At 39.1% G+C, this 20000-nt stretch overlaps 2 protein-coding genes across 3 annotated transcripts in view; both read right to left on the bottom strand.

Moving 5' to 3' along the window:
• The window catches only part of ptbp1a (polypyrimidine tract binding protein 1a), a 23806-nt gene extending 16091 nt beyond the window's left edge, over window positions 1-7715 (bottom strand). The window contains exons 1-3 of the mRNA XM_034310642.2: window positions 7646-7715; window positions 5683-5736; window positions 5026-5056 (exon numbers count right to left, since the gene is read on the bottom strand). Of these exons, the coding sequence (XP_034166533.1) occupies window positions 5026-5056; window positions 5683-5736; window positions 7646-7653 (93 nt within the window). The 5' untranslated portion in view covers window positions 7654-7715. The remainder of the gene's footprint in view (window positions 1-5025; window positions 5057-5682; window positions 5737-7645) is intronic.
• Window positions 7716-11345: 3630 nt separating this feature from the next.
• The window catches only part of palm1b (paralemmin 1b), a 25299-nt gene continuing 16644 nt past the window's right edge, over window positions 11346-20000 (bottom strand). For both annotated transcript variants that reach the window (XM_034310340.2, XM_034310339.2), the window contains exons 4-7: window positions 18284-18405; window positions 17227-17305; window positions 16936-16957; window positions 11346-15175 (exon numbers count right to left, since the gene is read on the bottom strand). In XM_034310340.2, the coding sequence (XP_034166231.1) occupies window positions 14787-15175; window positions 16936-16957; window positions 17227-17305; window positions 18284-18405 (612 nt within the window). In that variant the 3' untranslated portion in view covers window positions 11346-14786. The remainder of the gene's footprint in view (window positions 15176-16935; window positions 16958-17226; window positions 17306-18283; window positions 18406-20000) is intronic.

Below are 20000 nucleotides of genomic sequence, written 5' to 3'. Positions count from 1 at the left end.
AGTCGAGGCTTCCTCCTCCTCCATCATCACATCCACCACACGCCGTCTTTATAAACGAGTCGAGGCTTCCTCCTCCTCCTCCATCATCACATCCACCACACGCCGTCTTTATAAACGAGTCGAGGCTTCCTCCTCCTCCTCCATCATCACATCCACCACACGCCGTCTTTATAAACGAGTCGAGGCTTCCTCCTCCTCCTCCATCATCACATCCACCACACGCCGTCTTTATAAACGAGTCGAGGCTTCCTCCTCCTCCTCCATCATCACATCCACCACACGCCGTCTTTATAAACGAGTCGAGGCTTCCTCCTCCTCCTCCATCATCACATCCACCACACGCCGTCTTTATAAACGAGTCGAGGCTTCCTCCTCCTCCATCATCACATCCACCACACGCCGTCTTTATAAACGAGTCGAGGCTTCCTCCTCCTCCTCCATCATCACATCCACCACACGCCGTCTTTATAAACGAGTCGAGGCTTCCTCCTCCTCCTCCTCCATCACATCCACCACACGCCGTCTTTATAAACGAGTCGAGGCTTCCTCCTCCTCCTCCATCATCACATCCACCACACGCCGTCTTTATAAACGAGTCGAGGCTTCCTCCTCCTCCATCATCACATCCACCACACGCCGTCTTTATAAACGAGTCGAGGCTTCCTCCTCCTCCTCCATCATCACATCCACCACACGCCGTCTTTATAAACGAGTCGAGGCTTCCTCCTCCTCCATCATCACATCCACCACACGCCGTCTTTATAAACGAGTCGAGGCTTCCTCCTCCTCCTCCATCATCACATCCACCACACGCCGTCTTTATAAACGAGTCGAGGCTTCCTCCTCCTCCATCATCACATCCACCACACGCCGTCTTTATAAACGAGTCGAGGCTTCCTCCTCCTCCATCATCACATCCACCACACGCCGTCTTTATAAACGAGTCGAGGCTTCCTCCTCCTCCTCCATCATCACATCCACCACACGCCGTCTTTATAAACGAGTCGAGGCTTCCTCCTCCTCCTCCATCATCACATCCACCACACGCCGTCTTTATAAACGAGTCGAGGCTTCCTCCTCCTCCTCCATCACATCCACCACACGCCGTCTTTATAAACGAGTCGAGGCTTCCTCCTCCTCCTCCATCACCACATCCACCACACGCCGTCTTTATAAACGAGTCGAGGCTTCCTCCTCCTCCTCCATCACATCCACCACACGCCGTCTTTATAAACGAGTCGAGGCTTCCTCCTCCTCCTCCATCACATCCACCACACGCCGTCTTTATAAACGAGTCGAGGCTTCCTCCTCCTCCTCCATCATCACATCCACCACACGCCGTCTTTATAAACGAGTCGAGGCTTCCTCCTCCTCCTCCATCATCACATCCACCACACGCCGTCTTTATAAACGAGTCGAGGCTTCCTCCTCCTCCTCCATCATCACATCCACCACACGCCGTCTTTATAAACGAGTCGAGGCTTCCTCCTCCTCCTCCTCCATCACATCCACCACACGCCGTCTTTATAAACGAGTCGAGGCTTCCTCCTCCTCCATCACCACATCCACCACACGCCGTCTTTATAAACGAGTCGAGTCGAGGCTTCCTCCTCCTCCTCCATCATCACGTTCGAAGCTTAAATATCCATCTCTCAGCTCAGAAAGTGGGGTTCATTTAAACTTTTAATTTTTTTTTTTAACTGTTAAAAATTTTAATTATTGATTATCGACAGTCATTAAGCTGTTCTTTTGTTTGTTTATTATTTAGATAGTAAATAAACTATTTATGAATAACTTCATAAATTTTGTTTTCATTTATTTGTATTCGTTTAGTTTTTATTGACTTAATTTTTTAAACATATTTCATAGACGTAATGTAAAGCTATTTATGCATTATTATAGTTTATTATTTTTATATTGACTTATTTGTATTTATGTTTTTATTTATGTATTTTTATATTCTTCTATTCTATATTAAACTATTTATGCTTTTTTTCAGTTATTACTTTAGTTATTTAAAGTAAACTTTTCATTGTTTACAAATGACATTTCCCCCTGATGTTATGTGTTAATTTACTTATTATATTTTTTTATTTTTAATCTAAACATCGTAAAATTTACGGCGAAATCGTAGAAATGTCCTTAAACACTGCGATATATTTCTTTTATAAAAACTCTTCCGATAAAGTGATTAGAAGCAGCTGATCTCGATGTTAAAGGTTTATGTCGAATATTTTAAAATGAAAAATGTCTCATTTCTACAACTTTAACATTTTTCCTCAGTTTTGAAGGAATGAAATAAAATTCTTTACAGGTTCATAAACATATATTTTATACAAATGTTACATTTCTAATTGTAGTTTCAGTTTAAAGCTTGTGTGTGTTTCTCCCCGTTTCAGAGTTCATTTATTGACTGTAATTATATTTTATTTTTCTGCTGCTCGGTGGTTGTTTTGTCGTCGCTGTATTGCGCATCGCAGGAAGGTCAGAGAGTGTGGAGGAGGGTGTTCTGTGGAGTCGCTCACGCCGGAGCAGGAAACACACTGAGATCCTCAGAGGAAGGAAACACAGCAGGTCCTGAACAATAGACGAGTGCGGACGTGAGCGAGAGCCGCGACTCCACTCAGCTCGCAGGAATGCGACGCCCCGCTCGCTTCATTTATTTATTTCCCTTCGACACAAACCAGACGCACGACATCCCCCCCTCCCCCCTCCTCTCTTTCTCTCCACTCCTCTCTCTCTCTCTGTCTGTCTCTCCACTCCTCTCTCTCTCTCTCTCTCTCTCTCCACTCCTCTATCTCTCTCTCTCTCTGTCCTGTCCCTCTTCCTCTCTCTCTCTCTGTCTCTCTCTCTCTCTCTCTCCACTCCTCCCTCTCTCTCTGTCTCTCTCTCTGTCTCTCTCTCTGTCTCTCTCTCTGTCTCTCTCTCTGTCTCTCTCTCTGTCTCTCTCTCTGTCTCTCTCTCTCTGTCCTGTCCCTCTTCCTCTCTCTCTCTCTCTCTCTCTCTCTCTCTCTCTCTCTCTCTGTCTCTCTCTCTCTGTCTCTCTCTCTCTGTCTCTCTCTCTCTGTCTCTCTCTCTCCACTCCTCTCTCTCTCTCTCCACTCCTCTCTCTCTCTCCACTCCTCTCTCTCTCTCTCTCCACTCCTCTCTCTTTCTCTCTCTCTACTCCTCTCTCTTTCTCTCCATCCTGTCCCCCTCTCTCTCCACTCCTCTCTCCGTCCTGTCCCCCTCTCTCTCTCTCCCCACTCCTCCCTCTCTCCCCACTCCTCCCTCTCTCTCTGTCCTGTCCCTCTCTCTCTCCCCACTCCTCCCTCTCTCTGTGTCCTGTCCCTCTTTCTCTCTCTCTCCACTCCTCTCTCTCTCCCCACTCCTCCCTCTCTCTCTGTCCTGTCCCTCTCTCTCTCTCCACTCCTCCCTCTCTCTGTCCTGTCCCTCTCTCTCTCTCTCTCTCTCTCTACTCCTCTCTCTCTGTCTTGTCCCTCTCTCTCTCTCCACTCCTCCCTCTCTCTGTCCTGTCCCTCTCTCTCTCTCTCTCTCTCTCTACTCCTCTCTCTCTCTCTGTCCTGTCCCTCTCTCTCTCTCCACTCCTCCCTCTCTCTGTGTCCTGTCCCTCTTTCTCTCTCTCTCCACTCCTCTCTCTCTCCCCACTCCTCCCTCTCTCTCTGTCCTGTCCCTCTCTCTCTCTCCACTCCTCCCTCTCTCTGTCCTGTCCCTCTCTCTCTCTCTCTCTCTCTCTACTCCTCTCTCTCTGTCTGTCCTGTCCCTCTCTCTCTCTCCACTCCTCCCTCTCTCTGTCCTGTCCCTCTCTCTCTCTCTCTCTCTCTCTACTCCTCTCTCTCTCTCTGTCCTGTCCCTCTCTCTCTCTCCACTCCTCCCTCTCTCTGTGTCCTGTCCCTCTTTCTCTCTCTCTCCACTCCTCTCTCTCTCCCCACTCCTCCCTCTCTCTCTGTCCTGTCCCTCTCTCTCTCTCTCCACTCCTCCCTCTCTCTGTGTCCTGTCCCTCTTTCTCTCTCTCTCTCTACTCCTCTCTCTCTCCCCACTCCTCCCTCTCTCTGTCCTGTCCCTCTCTCTCTCTCCACTCCTCCCTCTCTCTGTCCTGTCCCTCTCTCTCTCTACTCCTCTCTCTCTGTCCTGTCCCTCTCTCTCTCTCCACTCCTCCCTCTCTCTGTCCTGTCCCTCTCTCTCTCTCCACTCCTCCCTCTCTCTGTGTCCTGTCCCTCTTTCTCTCTCTCTCCACTCCTCTCTCTCTCCCCACTCCTCTCTCTCTCTGTCCTGTCCCTCTCTCTCTCTCTCTCTCCGTCCTGTCCCCCCCCCCTCTCTCTCTCCATCCTTCCCTCCTGCCCCCCCCCTCGCCCTCTCCATCTTGTCCCTCTCTCTCCCCATCCTTCTGTCCTCTCTTTCCTCTCTCTCTCTCTCTCTCTCCTTCCCTCTCCACTTGTTTTACACTCTGTAGAAGTTTATAAACCTTAAACTCTGCTTTTATTTTATTTGTAATAAATTTAAACACACAGTCGCACTGAAGCTGAAGCTGATAAAGTAAAGATAATAAATGGAGAATAATTATATAAACACTGAGCTGGTGTGATGACGTGGAGTTGATTATTTTCCTACAACAGCATGTCCCCGAGTGTTTTATTCCTTTTATATCACAGCAATTTGTCAACTATTACAATTTTCCATTGATTAAAGAACACGTTGCATTTAATGTTCGGTGATACAAATGAGTTCCTGTCGTCGCTTACGTTACAGTAGCTACAAACACTCGTCCCCTCACCAGAGTCTCTTTATTCTCGAGAAAAAAATAAACGCAGCTTGTTCCGCATGTTAGCGAGAAACCGCAAAGAAGCGTAAACTCCTCTGTCCTGAAGAGTTCCAGCTTTACCTCTGACTGTTACAAAGCGCTGACACTGGAGACTCCTTCCATACATGTTATATAAACACATTTCTCCTTACAGAAAACTTCATACACGCCCCTGTGAATGAGCTGTTGCTATAGAAACGATAACACGAAGCAGAGGGACGTACCTTTGTGCCGACTGTTATATCATGGACACCGCTGTAGGAGAGGAGAGAATAAAGCATTTTAGCTTTTTATAAGTTTTTATATAAACAAACACACACACACACAGTGCATCATGCATTTAAACACACACTACTTACTAGACAGAAAAACAAAAATATCACATTAAAGCCTTCTAGGTTTCATCACATAAGAGGAAAAAAAAGTCCAAAGGTTTTACTTATTACAGTCACTTTCATCACTCGGTGCAGGAAAGTGCTTTAGAAACCGAACACTAATTAAATAAACGCCAAATTACACTAACAGCACCTGAGAGCGGGATTAGATTAGACGGGATTAGACTGGATTAGATTGGATTGGATTATCTGAGAGAACTGTGCGCTTCTGTGTGGACTGTAGAAGAATCTAAACTACGATCTGAAGGTCAGAGAGCGGTACGGAGGCCTGGAGAGGACACTACGGACTTTATCTCACACACACACACACACACACACACACACACACACACACACACACACACACATACACATACACATACACACACACATACACACACACATACACACACACATACACACACACATACACACACACATAGTACTAAGACAAGCACATGATTAACAGTTAAACTTTAACAGACATGATGATGATGTGTAACTCACTCAATGTCAGTGACGTAGCTGGATCCCAGAGGATACAAATCCGTCTCCAAACGTCTGTAAATAAAATATAAAAAGAACACAAACATATATAATAATTTATATATAAATAAATATATAAATATATAATCAAACGTCTGAGTAAAGCTGAGCGCTCGAGTCTTGAATTGATTTCCTCGTTCTGATTGTTACGCCGCACAACGCAAATTACGCCTGACCCAATCGGATTCGCTCGTTAGCTCCGAGGCGTGCTGGTCGCCGTGGCGACGCGACAGGACGAGCGGAGCGGCGCAAGCGAGTGTGCGACGGCGATCAGTACAGACGTTTTACTTTCATTTTAAAACTGAAGGAGAATTTTAGCTACACGCTTAAAAAATAAATTAAAAAAAAGAATTATGCCACTCTAACCAATCTAAATATATGAATATTAATGAGCACATTATAAATATTAATTAGTGAATATTAACAACCTCATAGTTTTCATAAGCAAAGAAAAAAAATGACAACGAACCAAACGTTTAATTTATTTCCTCATTTATTTATGTCAATAAACATCCACCTGTTCACTGCGTACACTCACTCCACCTAGGGCACTCCACCTAGGGCACTCCACCTAGGGCACTCCACCTAGGGCACTCCACCTAGGGCACTCCACCTAGGGCACTCCACCTAGGGCACTCCACCTAGGGCACTCCACCTAGGGCACTACAACTCTGATCAAAGCTACTAAACACACTGTCTCATTTTAGGAAGGAATTAAATTCAGACTTAATTGAAAATCTAAAGCTTTATTTTAATTTTTCTACCTCAAGCAACAAATATGTTAAAATATGCAAATTTATGTAAATATTACTGCATGTTTTTCCCCCATGACGGATGAAAATGGTTGATTTTAAAGCAGGAAAGCGTTTTAATAAGAATAAGACAATATTAATAAAGGTTACAGAAAGCAGAAGACTTGATTAGAGGTGTTAATAATTATGAGATCACACTTTTTTAATTATTATTATTATTATTATTATTATTATTACTCAGTTATTCTTCATGCTGTTGATTTTTTTCCACAAATTTCTGACGTCATAATGCGGAGCATATCCAATGAAGGGAAGGAAAAAAGACATCAAACCCGATTTGACAGATGAAACTGAGTGGATTTTAATTGTTTAACATTTCAAACCAGAGAGAAAGTTGGATTTGATGAGATTTAAATGCTGTTTTTGATCTAAATCCGGATTGCAGCTGCATAAACACAGCAGAGGAAAAAACACTGCAGTTTTGACAGATTAAAGCGTTTACAGAACCTGAACAGAAAGTTTAGAAAGAGAACTGTGTGTTTAATGAAGGAGAAAACTAGTTATAATGAGTTATCAGGACTAGTTAGCTAGCTAAACTAATCTGGCTAAGTTAATTCTCCAACAGCTAACAACAAATTCTGGAGCTGTTCCGACTTAATGTCAGGTTAAACACTTAGATTTGTCTAGTGAACGTGTTTTATTTGTGTGATTACAGTTTAAAAGTGAACGCATGTTATTATTTTAATAAGAATCCTCAACAGGTTGGTTTGCTGTTGTACAAACTTAGAAACGGTGTCGCTTCCGCGTTACTAATATGCACCTGTATTCCGACAAAACCTGACTCCTGCGTTTGGATTGGATACTAAAATCCCGCCTTCAGCGCTCATCCTGCTCCTATTGGCTGTTAGGATCAACTAACCAATCCCAGGACAGGAGGCGGGTCTTGTTAGAACATGGGTAGGATTTTTAAAAAGCTGTAACGTTTCAACCCGGACATGTTGCTAGCCAGCTTGTCTCAAAGAAATGTTTCATATTGAAATTCTATAACCGTATTTGTTCAACAGTACACTTTGAATAAAAAAAAAACGCAACAGGCGAACGGGTAACCATCAAAATACAAAAGAAGTTGTTTTTAAAGATACTTTTATGTCTTTTTTCCACACTGCACTTACCCGTCCATGGCACTTTCAGGTTTGCGGAATCACTAACGAGCCTCGTTACAATCCTTTATAGACTCACAAAATGGCGGACCGCCGCCACGGCGCGCTCTGATTGGTCAAATACCCCAGGATGGGCGGGAACTCAGACACAATGTGTCAGGGCGATTGGACGAAGTGGTTGTCACTCTTAAAATGGCGGCCTAAAAACTTTTCAGGCTGAAGTTTCTTTTTAATATTATTATTCATTATTATTTTTTATGGAATAACTCTCATATACAAACAACAATACATTCTTTATAGGATCAGTTGCATAAAAGGACAAATCAAAACAAACGAGAAAAATAATAAATAATTTAATTAATTAAAGGGGTTAGGGCTTTATATACATATACATATACATATATATAAATAAATCATAAATAAATCATATTCTTCTATTATGCTAAAAAGTTTTATTGCAGTTTTATTTTTCATGATCTTAAGGGCTTTTTTTATAAGAAAATAAATTCTTTATGAAATACACAAAACCCAAGTTTCACTTTCAAGTACTTTGAATTGTGTATATAAAATATAATTTTCCCAGAATAAGCATGTTATTAACCAGAAAGTCATCTTTGTTATTGTTCATAACAAGTCCATAGACACCGTCCTTTGGATGACTTTAGTTATGGATTTGAACGTTTTCCGATTGCTAATTAAACCATATTTAAGGCAGAAATTCTCATATGATGTGATACAGTCACTACTGTCAACTAAATCAATATCTCCATCCAGTCCCCGTTATACAGCGATTTATATTTGATATTGTTCCATTATTGGTGTATTATGTGTGTGAAGTTGTGATTGTGTAAGAGTTTCCAGTATAAAATGACCTGCTGGTGAGATTTATAATTATATATATAATATAATGATAATTGAATCAGGAGACACTGAATACTGAAATTACATCTAAGTAAAAATTCTATAAATCCCAGTTTCTTGAATATTCTTCTCAGACTGAAGTTCAGCTTAGCTAAATAAATTTAAAAGCTAAGCGACTTAAAATAAACTCATTTCCACTGACTATGTCTATTAATTAACATTAAAAAGATTCGGTGTTTCCCAGTCAACAGTATATTCAATGTTTTTAATCTGTAAAAAAGGACTAAATGTCTATTGTTATATCTGTATATTTGCTTAATTTGGATTTATCGGTATTGTTTATTGTATTTATTGTCTTGTTTATAGACAAGTGGAGAAATATTCAAGCAAGAATGTCACTGTACTTATGACAAACACTGTGACTTGTAAAGTGTGTATTTACGCTGCATACTTTTACTAAAGCTCCTAACTCTTAATGTCCAACATGACGAGCAAAAACCAAAGAAATGCTCCATCAGCTCCATCAGCCCCGAGTTCAGCAAGTGATGTCATGTCAACATGGCCGCTCCCTCCATCAGCAGTAAATAAAATATCACTTCACTGCTTTAAATGAGTTTATAGTAGTAAAGATCCATCAGCACAGACACATTAATGAGTTAAATCCATAACGTCGAACATACAGTTTGCTAATTCTGAGAAAGTAAATACATCATAAACGCATGATCGCTAATGTTAGCTGGTTAGATTGTTGCTAATAAAACATCCGTGTTTATTTTCCCACTTTGTAGCTCAAACGAGCCGACGTAGTTCCGACTTCTCACTTCTGAGCTAAGCTGAATAGCATTAGTGTCTAACCCAGGCTTACATAAATTAAAAAAATACTAAACTAGTGATGTCAGTAAATATCTTTTATATTTTTAATTACAAAAAAAATCACTAAAGTTATTCTAAAAACATCTGATTAAATAAAACATGCAGAATGTGCAGAAAATTAGCCACTGAAGAGAAACAGGAATCTGGAAAATCTGAGTGAGTGATGATGTGGTTATTGCGTCATCAAATGCAGGAGCCAATCAGGTTCCAGTATGCAAATTCAGTCCACGGAGCACTGCTTTCCCAGGTGAAGTGGGTGGGGCATGTAGAATTGGAGAGTGTTCCTAATTTGCATATTCAGATTTTTTAAATGAGAATAATAGTGCCAGAGATTCTGTGCCTTTTTTCTGTCTGTGATGATGAAGAAAAAGATGGAGAAATGTTTAATTCCCTGTAGAACAAACAGAGGAATGCGATTGGACAGTAGGGAACATTTCTGTTTGTATTTTAAAAACATAAACGTGCGTGTGCGGTGCTGTTATTTCAACGTAACTGTAGTTTTTATAGGAACAGGAATGACAGAAGCCAATCATAACACAACAGTTTTTATTTGTATTTCTTCCTGAATCGAGCACTCGGACCACAGCAGGAAACAGCGAGAACGAAGGACCGGGTTCCATAATCCACAAAAACAGAACCCAAAACATCACGATGACACGAATGCACTCAGGTTCCTACTTCAGACAAACTAAAACCAGTCCTGATGGGAAGAGTTTGGGACACGCCCCCAGGTGACTGATGATGATGTTTATGTGCACTATGTAGTGAATAGGGTGTGTGGATTGGGACACGCCCACAGATGATCGATGATGATGTTTATGTGCACTATGTAGTGATTAGAGTGTGTGGTTTGGGACACGCCCACAGATTACCAATGATGATGTTTATGTGCACTACATAGTGAATAGGGAGTGTGGTTTGGGACACGCCCACAGATGACCAATGATGATGTTTATGTGCACTATGTAGTGAATAGAATGTGTGGATTGGGACACGCCCACAGATGATCGATGATGATGTTTATGTGCACTATGCAGTGAATAGAATGTGTGGATTGGGACACGCCCACAGTGGATTGATGATGATGTTTATGTGCACTATGTAGTGAATAGGGAGTGTGGTTTGGGACACGCCCACAGTGGATTGATGATGATGTTTATGTGCACTATGTAGTGAATAGGGAGTGTGGTTTGGGACACGCCCACAGATGACCAATGATGATGTTTATGTGCACTATGCAGTGAATAGAATGTGTGGATTGGGACACGCCCACAGATGACCGATGATGATGTTTATGTGCACTATGCAGTGAATAGAATGTGTGGATTGGGACACGCCCACAGATGACCGATGATGATGTTTATGTGCACTATGCAGTGAATAGAATGTGTGGATTGGGACACGCCCACAGATGACCGATGATGATGTTTATGTGCACTATGTAGTGAATAGAATGTGTGGATTGGGACACGCCCACAGATGACTGATGATGATGTTTATGTGCACTACGTAGTGAATAGGGTGTGTGGATTGGGACACGCCCACAGATGACTGATGAAGATGTTTATGTGCACTACATAGTGAATAGAGTGTGTGGTTTGGGACACGCCTACAGTGGATTGATGATGATGTTTATGTGCACTACGTAGTGAATAGAGTGTGTGGTTTGGGACACGCCCACAGATGACTGATGATGATGTTTATGTGCACTACATAGTGAATAGGGTGTGTGGTTTGGGACACGCCCACAGATGACTGATGATGATGTTTATGTGCACTACGTAGTGAATAGAGTGTGTGGTTTGGGACACGCCCACAGATGACTGATGATGATGTTTATGTGCACTACATAGTGAATAGGGTGTGTGGTTTGGGACACGCCCACAGATGACTGATGATGATGTTTATGTGCACTACATAGTGAATAGGGTGTGTGGTTTGGGACACGCCCACAGTGAGGAAACAGGATGTGAAAACAGAATTTTTAGTGGCCTTTTATTTCATGTGTGTGTCATACACAACCATAAACAATACGTCACATTTATTTACACACTTTAAACACATCTTTTCCTAACATGAAGTGTGTGTGAGAGTGTGTGTGTGTGTGTGTGTGTGTGTACTACATCCTCACAGTGATCTGAGATGATCAAACACGAAATAAAACACACATTACACACATTATAAAAGCATAATAACTCTGTAATATAATATTCTGATCTTATGGATAAGGAAACTTTAGATTAGAAACACTAAGTGAGAGAGATAGTGATTCATAGCGAGATGTCCTTCATATTTTTGTTTAAAAATAAAATAAAATAAGTGAAAAGACACCAAACTCCGCCCTTCTGTCCCTCCACAAGCACTTACATAAGATTACATAATGAAAATATAAGTTTATATTTATAATATATATAGAAATGTCAAGACAGAAATATAGAAAAATATCAATAGAAATAAAAAAGAAGTACAAACTGAACAACATACAAATACATACATATAAATACAAACACACAGAGGAAGTGCAGCCACACTGCAGTAATAAAATATAGTGTAAAAATCGCAATGCTAACAGTGACGTCATTAATGTTATCGCTGTCATTAATAACAGTGACATCATGAATGTTATCGTTAATAAACATAATGACGTCATGAATGTTATCGTTAATAAAAGCAACGGTGATGTCATTAATGTTATCATTAATAAAGGTAACAGTGACGTCAGGAATGTTATCATTTATAAAAATAAACAGTGACGTCATGAATGTTATCGTTAATAAAAGCAACAGTGATGTCATTAATGTTATCATTAATAAAAGTAATGACGTCATGAATGTTATCATTAATAAAGGTAACAGTGACGTCAGGAATGTTATCGTTACTAAAAGCAACAGCGATGTCATGAATGTGATCATTTATAAAAATTAACAGTGATGTCATTAATGTTATCATTAATAAAAGCAACGGTGACATCATGAATGTTATCATTAATAAAAGTAACGATGTCATTAATGTTATCATTAATGAAAGCAACAGTGACATCATGAATGTTATCATTAATAAAAGTAACGATGTCATGAATGTTATCATTAATAAAAGCAACGGTGATGTCATGAATGTGATCATTTATAAAAATTAACAGTGACGTCATGAATGTTATCATTAATAAAAGCAACGGTGATGTCATGAATGTGATCATTTATAAAAATTAACAGTGATGTCATGAATGTTATCATTAATGAAAGCAACAGTGACATCATGAATGTTATCATTAATAAAAGCAACAGTGATGTCATGAATGTGATCATTTATAAAAATTAACAGTGACGTCATGAATGTTATCATTAATAAAAGCAACGGTGATGTCATGAATGTGATCATTTATAAAAATTAACAGTGACGTCATGAATGTTATCATTAATAAAAGCAACGGTGATGTCATGAATGTGATCATTTATAAAAATTAACAGTGACGTCATGAATGTTATCATTAATAAAAGCAACGGTGATGTCATGAATGTGATCATTTATAAAAATTAACAGTGATGTCATGAATGTGATCATTTATAAAAATTAACAGTGATGTCATGAATGTTATCATTAATGAAAGCAACAGTGACATCATGAATGTTATCATTAATAAAAGTAACGATGTCATGAATGTTATCATTAATAAAAGCAACAGTGACATCATGAATGTTATCATTAATAAAAGCAACAGTGATGTCATGAATGTTATCATTTATAAAAATTAACAGTGACGTCATGAATGTTATCATTAATAAAAGCAACGGTGATGTCATGAATGTGATCATTTATAAAAATTAACAGTGATGTCATTAATGTTATCATTAATGAAAGCAACAGTGATGTCATGAATGTTATCGTTAATAAAAGTAACGATGTCATGAATGTTATCATTAATAAAAATTAACAGTGACGTCATGAATGTTATCATTAATAAAAGCAACAGTGACGTCATGAATGTTATCATTAATAAAAGTAACGGTGATGTCATTAATGTTATAGCTGTCATTAATAACAGTGATGTCATTAATCTTATCATTAATAAAAGTAATGATGTCATTAATGTTATCATTAATAAAAATTAACAGTGACGTCATGAATGTTATCGTTAATAAAGGTAACAGTGACGTCAGGAATGTTATCATTAATAAAACTAGCAGTGATGTTATTAATGTTATGTTAATATTGTCATCTTTACACGATCATTATAAGAGACAAGAGCTATGTGCTAGCTAGCTAAATTGTTAGCATCATTTGCAGTAAAATGGATGTCTTTTGGTAAATACTAAATCCCTAATCATAAAGATAAGGGTGAGATTTACAATGTTAAGAGAGATTTCAATGTTGTTGTTATTGCTAGCACTGCTAACAGGGTTATCATTAATATTACATCATTATCACGTTAATAAAGAACGTTGTTACATAAATGCTAGCGATAATAACATTAGTATTAACAATAACGTTAGTGTTGTTTTTTTTCTAACAGCCCACTTTTGCGGTATTCATAATTTTTCTGACTTCACGTTCGTCTATAATGACTGTACCATTTTAAATGAATTACCGGTTGACGCTAAGTGTAATTAAGCGTAATTTTAGTCATACAGAATCCTTTTCTTAGCATTTTCCCAACACATCTGAGGTAAATGCTGATGTTCTTGATGGTTCTGTCTAGTTTCCATGGTTACTGCACCTTTACAATGTCCATATAATAGATAGCTACCTTATTTTTTAGCATAATTGGCAGTAAAGTGGGCTTTTGGCAGTAACAGTGATGTCAGTAATGCTAGCAGCGGAGATTAATAATGTTATTATCTTTATAATAATAATAATTTAATGTTGTTATCATTATCACATTGATAATAAATGCTGTCACACTGATGCTACGTGTGATTAGATTGTAACTTTAGCCATTCTGAGTCTTTTCGTAACAATTTATCAACAGATCTGAGGTAAATGTTGATGTTCCTGACGGATCCGCCTCATTTCCATGGTAACTGCACTTTTACGTTATCCGTATAAAAGACGTGAGTTAGCGTAGTTTGCAGTAATATTATTATCAATGCTAGCAGCAATGTTATTTGAGTCAGCACTATCAACAATGCTAACAATGATATCATTAATGATATCATTATCAACGCTAACGGTAACGTCATTAATGATATCTTTAGCGATGATGTCAGCAGTGATGTCATTAGTGATATCGTTATTGCTAGTATTGTGCAATTTATAATTATAATAGTGATAACATTAATGATATGTTTTTCGTACACATTGTAAATTTTTATGACATTTACATTAATTACTGCAGTGTCAGCAGTTCCTCTCTGGATTTTGTAATTTTTTTTTTTTTGTAATGTTTAGTATTTATTTTGAGTAAAAGTTTTGGCCCCCGTGCTCACATGACTGTGCAGCACTTGCACGGCTGCTTTTCTTTCTTGACCTCGTCCTGTTTCGCTTCATCTCCGTTTGCGGCCTCGTCCTGTTTCTTGTCGTCTGGACTGGAGGGGGCGCCGTTCAGGGGAGCTTTCTCTTCATTCTTTCCATCCTCCGTCGCTGCTTTGTTCTCGCTGTCCTCAATGACGACGAACTCGGCCTTCACCGCATCCTCGATGCCCAGCACTTTCTTCGTCTCGTCCTCGTCCTCCACGTTTTTGTAGCCCATGAACACCATGGTGACCGGGTGGTCCGCGCTCGCGTTCTCGATGGCCTTCGCGTCTAAACTTGTGCATTCCAGCTTCGCCTCGATGCCCGTCACCTGCCTGGTTTTAGGGACGCCGTTCTCCACTGGAGAACAACGTTAAGAGGGAAAAAAGGTTCTTGATCAGCGTATCTTCTCAAAATTCACCATGTTTACTTTCCCATACTCTCCATTTAACCCCAACAAATCAAAGTCAAAACTTTTAACAAAATGGAGCCTTTTCTTAGTACACATCTGAGGTAAATGTTGACGTTCTGGATGTTTCTGTCTCGTTTCCATGGTTACTGTAACCTTTCTCTATAAATGACGATTACTTCAGCCTCAGTTCATGCGCAGTGTACGTGTTGTTCACGTTCTCATTTTTTTAATGATTAATTTACTAACACATCTGAGGTAAATGTTGACGTTCTGGATGTTTCTGTCTCGTTTCCATGGTTACTGTAACTTTTCTCTATAAATCACGATTACTTTAGCCTCAGTTATTAACTAGTTCATGAGCAGTGTTCATGTTTTATTCACGATCTGATTTTTTTTATGATTAATTTACTAACACATCTGAGGTAAATGTTGATGTTCTGGATGTTTCTGTCTCGTTTCCATGGTTACTGCGACTTTACAAGCTTCTCTATAAATCACGATTACTTTAGCCTCAGTTATTAACTTATTGTTCATGCGAAGTGTTCATGTTTTGTTCACATTCTGAGTTTTATGACTAATTTACTAACACATCTGAGGTAAATGTTGACGTTCTGGATGTTTCTGTCTCGTTTCCATGGTTACTGTAACTTTTCTCTATAAATCACAATTAATTTAGCCTCTGTTATTAACTAGTTCATGAGCAGTGTTCATGTTTTATTCACGATCTGATTTTTTTTATGATTAATTTACTAACACATCTGAGGTAAATGTTGATGTTCTGGATGTTTCTGTCTCGTTTCCATGGTTACTGTAACTTTTCTCTATAAATCACAATTAATTTAGCCTCAATTATTAACTAGTTCATGCGAAGTGTTCATGTTTTGTTCATTTGTAAATGTTGATGTTCTGGATGTTTCTGTCTCGTTTCCATGGTTACTGGGATTTTACAAGCTTCTCCATTTTTTAACCCCAACAAATCAAAGTCAAATCTTTTAACAAAATGGAGCCTTTTCTTCGTATTTAAGCTATTTAAACACATCTGAGGTAAATGTTGACGTTCTGGATGTTTCTGTCTCGTTTCCACGGTTACTGTGACTTTACACTGTCTGTATAAAAGAATTAAAGGCTATGTTCTAGCTAGCAAACATTGTTCCAGTGAAATAACAGGGACGACTCTTTCAGCGTCCACATTCCCCAGTAATCAAGCAACGTTTTTTTCACGACTTTAACCATTTTATCAAGTAAAGAATCACCAAAGTGACAATTTGCGACCAAAGCCGAGGCTGAATATGAGGAAACATTTTGCCAAAATACGCTCTTATTTATTTCCAGCATGTTTTTAAACCATTGCACAAGTTATAGCTTTGATTTATTGTTTTTCTGTGAAACTAAAACAAGAGCAGAACAACAACAACAAAAAATCAGTCAGAATATTGCCGTTGTTTCGTCTTTGGCTGAACGTGAAAAATCGCTTATTATTTATATTTCATTATTTATATTCAATCAAACATATTCAGTGACTGGACATTATATATAAAATATAAATCCTCAATACAGAATTCATCAGGAAGAACCTGACTTAAAAATCATTTACGTTTCCTTTGTGATACGTCTTCTAAATTAAATAAATAAAACAATAAATAAATAAATACGAATTCAGTTATAAAGTAAAAGTTAAAAAAAAAAAAAAAAAAAAAAAGTGAAATACCTTTTCCGGGGCCATCAGGCATCTGAAAGAGGAGAGAAAAAAGTTTTTCATTTAAAATGATCTGGTGTTAATTCAACAATCAACAACTTCACACCAATAGGGCTGATTTACTTATAAAATAATTACAATAATTAATAAAATAATTCATAACTACTTTATATAAGGAGTTTCCATTGCTGCTACAATGATGCTAACTATTTGCTAATAACTAATTTGCTATAATTTTGCTATATTAATATCGCATGTTAATATTTATCCTCTCAGTAACGTTGATAATCAATAAGCACTTACGTTTATAACGTCTTGTTTATCGGCGGTGGATTTAGACGCAGGAACTCCGGTCTCGAGCTCCTCGATCTCCTGCTCCAACCTTCCACCACACACCACATTACCACCGTTACACAACGTTTACTGACGTGAAAACATTCGTCAAACTACGTGCAAACGTCATAAACCCACACAAACAATATATTTCATTGTTCTGAGTTTTAAACCTTGACGCAAGATGATGGAAAAGAGAAAAGAGAAAAGAGAGAGTGATTCCTGGAGCGTCTTTATACTGAAGAAAAAACACGAAACCTCTTTTCCCACAGGATTTAACGCAATCTTTACCGACACGTCAGTTCAGACGCGATTTATAAATATTACCTGCAGTTATTTCTCCAGGAATAATTACACTACACAGCTCCAGAAGGAAAACTAATCCCGTCTGAACAGGGCTATAATGCCTTAAAATGATCAGAAGGTTTTGTACGTTGGTCTCATTTTAGAGATTCGCTTCATATTCAGAAAATGGTTTTATTTAGATTTTATTTACGTATGATTGATTTAACAAATCAGACAATTTTATACAATTTTATTTTTATATTTATTTGAATTTAAACAGGTTATTTTTACACTTCACTGTCTTTAACTGCTGAAAGTTTCACTTTCACTTTTCTGGACTTTTCATGTGACGTCATTCATGCAGTTATTTTTTTGTAAAAACTTTTCTTTTTTTTTTTACATTTTTGTAATTTAGATCGCACAGCACATCCAGACTAGTGCTTCTTCTCTGTGACTTCATCCTGCTCGTTCCTGCAGGCTGTTGTGGAACAAAAAAAACTCAGTGATAATGAAATATTTATACAGTAAGTAGCATAAAATTCTAATCCAGCACTGCAGTGTAAACACACGACTCAGCCGCCGGCGTAAAATATTTATACGGATGTTATACATCCGAGAACTCGCATCATGCTCAGCTCTTTTTAACAGAATAACATCGATCTCAGGCTGAAGTTCACGCTTTAGACCTCCATCATGTTTCTTTAACGAGAACATGGATCAATAACCCGGACGAGGAACCCACCTGAGAACGCTCTGCTCCAGTCCCCTGGTTTTAGCCTCGTCTTCCTGCAGCTGTCTCTGAAACTCGTTTTCTCCACTGGAGGGCGCTCCGTCCAACAACCACCGCTCCCTCAGAGCCTTCGACTGCGCAGCCGCAAAACAACAACAACAACAACAACAGCAGCAGGATTATTTTCTGTAAATGATTAGAGACGATTAGAAACGCAATCATCTTTATTTATCTCGCACACGTTCTTATTTACAAAGAAAATAATAAATAAAGAAAAAGCAACAGGAAAAAAGAAATAAAAAGTAAATCAAGAAAGAATGAATGAAAAGTAAAAGAAACAGAAAGGCAGAGAGAAGAAACAGAGAGTGAAGGCGATAAACGCTTCATACTGCAGAAGAATGAGAGGGATGAGGAACATCAGTAATGTGTCTGATCTCCGTTAATGCAATGTCCTCTCTCTGTCTCTCTTTCTCTCTCTCTCTCTCTCTCTATTTCTCTCTCTCTCTGTCTCTCTCTCTCTCTATTTCTCTCTCTCTCTCTATTTCTCTCTCTCTCTCTGTCTCTCTCTCTCTCTCTATTTCTCTCTCTCTCTCTATTTCTCTCTGTCACTCTGTCTCTCTCTTTCTCTGTCTCATTCTCTATCTATCTCTCTCACTTTCTGTCTCTTGCTCTGTCTCTCCCTCTGTCTCTCTCACTCTCTGTCTCTTGCTCTGTCTCTCCCTCTGTCTCTCTCACTCTCTCCTTTCTCCTCTTTCTCTTCCTCCCTCTGTCTTGCTGTCTCTCTCCCTCTGTGTGTGTCTCTCTCTCTCCTCTGTCTCTCTCTCTCTCTCTCTCTCTCTCTCTCTGTTTTTTCAGTGTTTTATTGGTGTGACAAATAATTGTACATTTTTATTGCCAAAGCAGGTAGAAAGGAAGGGTCGAGTAAAAAACAGGAGAAATAAAATAAAAAGACAAAACAAAATAAAATAAAATACTAACAGATTAATGTTACTAACAGAAATACTAATAGATGTACATAAATTAAGGACAGTATAAAGGCACTATATACAGAATAATTAAAAAAAGAAGAAGAAAATGAGTAAAATTACGGAATAAAAGTGAATTTCCTAATAAAGGTAATAAGAATGTAGAACAGTAATAATAAAGAAGAGCGATCAGTACAGTGAGAAGGGACACGAGGCAGATCACTCGCTGTTCCTAATATTGTGGCAGGAGAGACGTGTGCTGCTGATACACAGCAGTCTTTATCTTCTCCCAGCAGGAGGGGAGTTTTCCACTGTCTGAGAGATCGTCAGAGGTTTGGTGTGTGTTTAATTTTGGGGTCGAGCTTCTCTCTGTGTGTTCTGTGTGTTCTGTTAGGAAGTGCAGCTCTGTCTCAGTCGTGTTTCGGTTGCAGTGAAGACGCGACCTTTCTTCCTGTGGGAGCCATTTTCCTGCGTTTGCCTGTTTCTAGCGCTAGCTCGTCCACCGAGTCTGTACCTCGTCAAGGTGCTTCTCATCTCTCTCACTCTGTGTCTCTCTTTCCCTCACTCTCCCCCTCTCCCTCTCTCTTTCTGTGTGTGTCTCTCTCTCTCAGTCAAGTCAAACCAAAAGGTTGCTTTATTGGCATGACATATATTAACATTTGTATTGCCAAAGCTTGGATCTCTCACTCTGTCTCTCTCTTTCTCTGTGTCTCTCTCTCTGTCTCTCTCTCTGTCTCTCTCTCTCTCTCTGTGTCTCTCTCTCC

The sequence above is a fragment of the Pangasianodon hypophthalmus genome, chromosome 14 (genome assembly GCF_027358585.1).
Source record: "Pangasianodon hypophthalmus isolate fPanHyp1 chromosome 14, fPanHyp1.pri, whole genome shotgun sequence".
Classification (NCBI taxonomy): domain Eukaryota; kingdom Metazoa; phylum Chordata; class Actinopteri; order Siluriformes; family Pangasiidae; genus Pangasianodon; species Pangasianodon hypophthalmus.
This window is presented reverse-complemented; position numbering and strand designations above follow the sequence as displayed.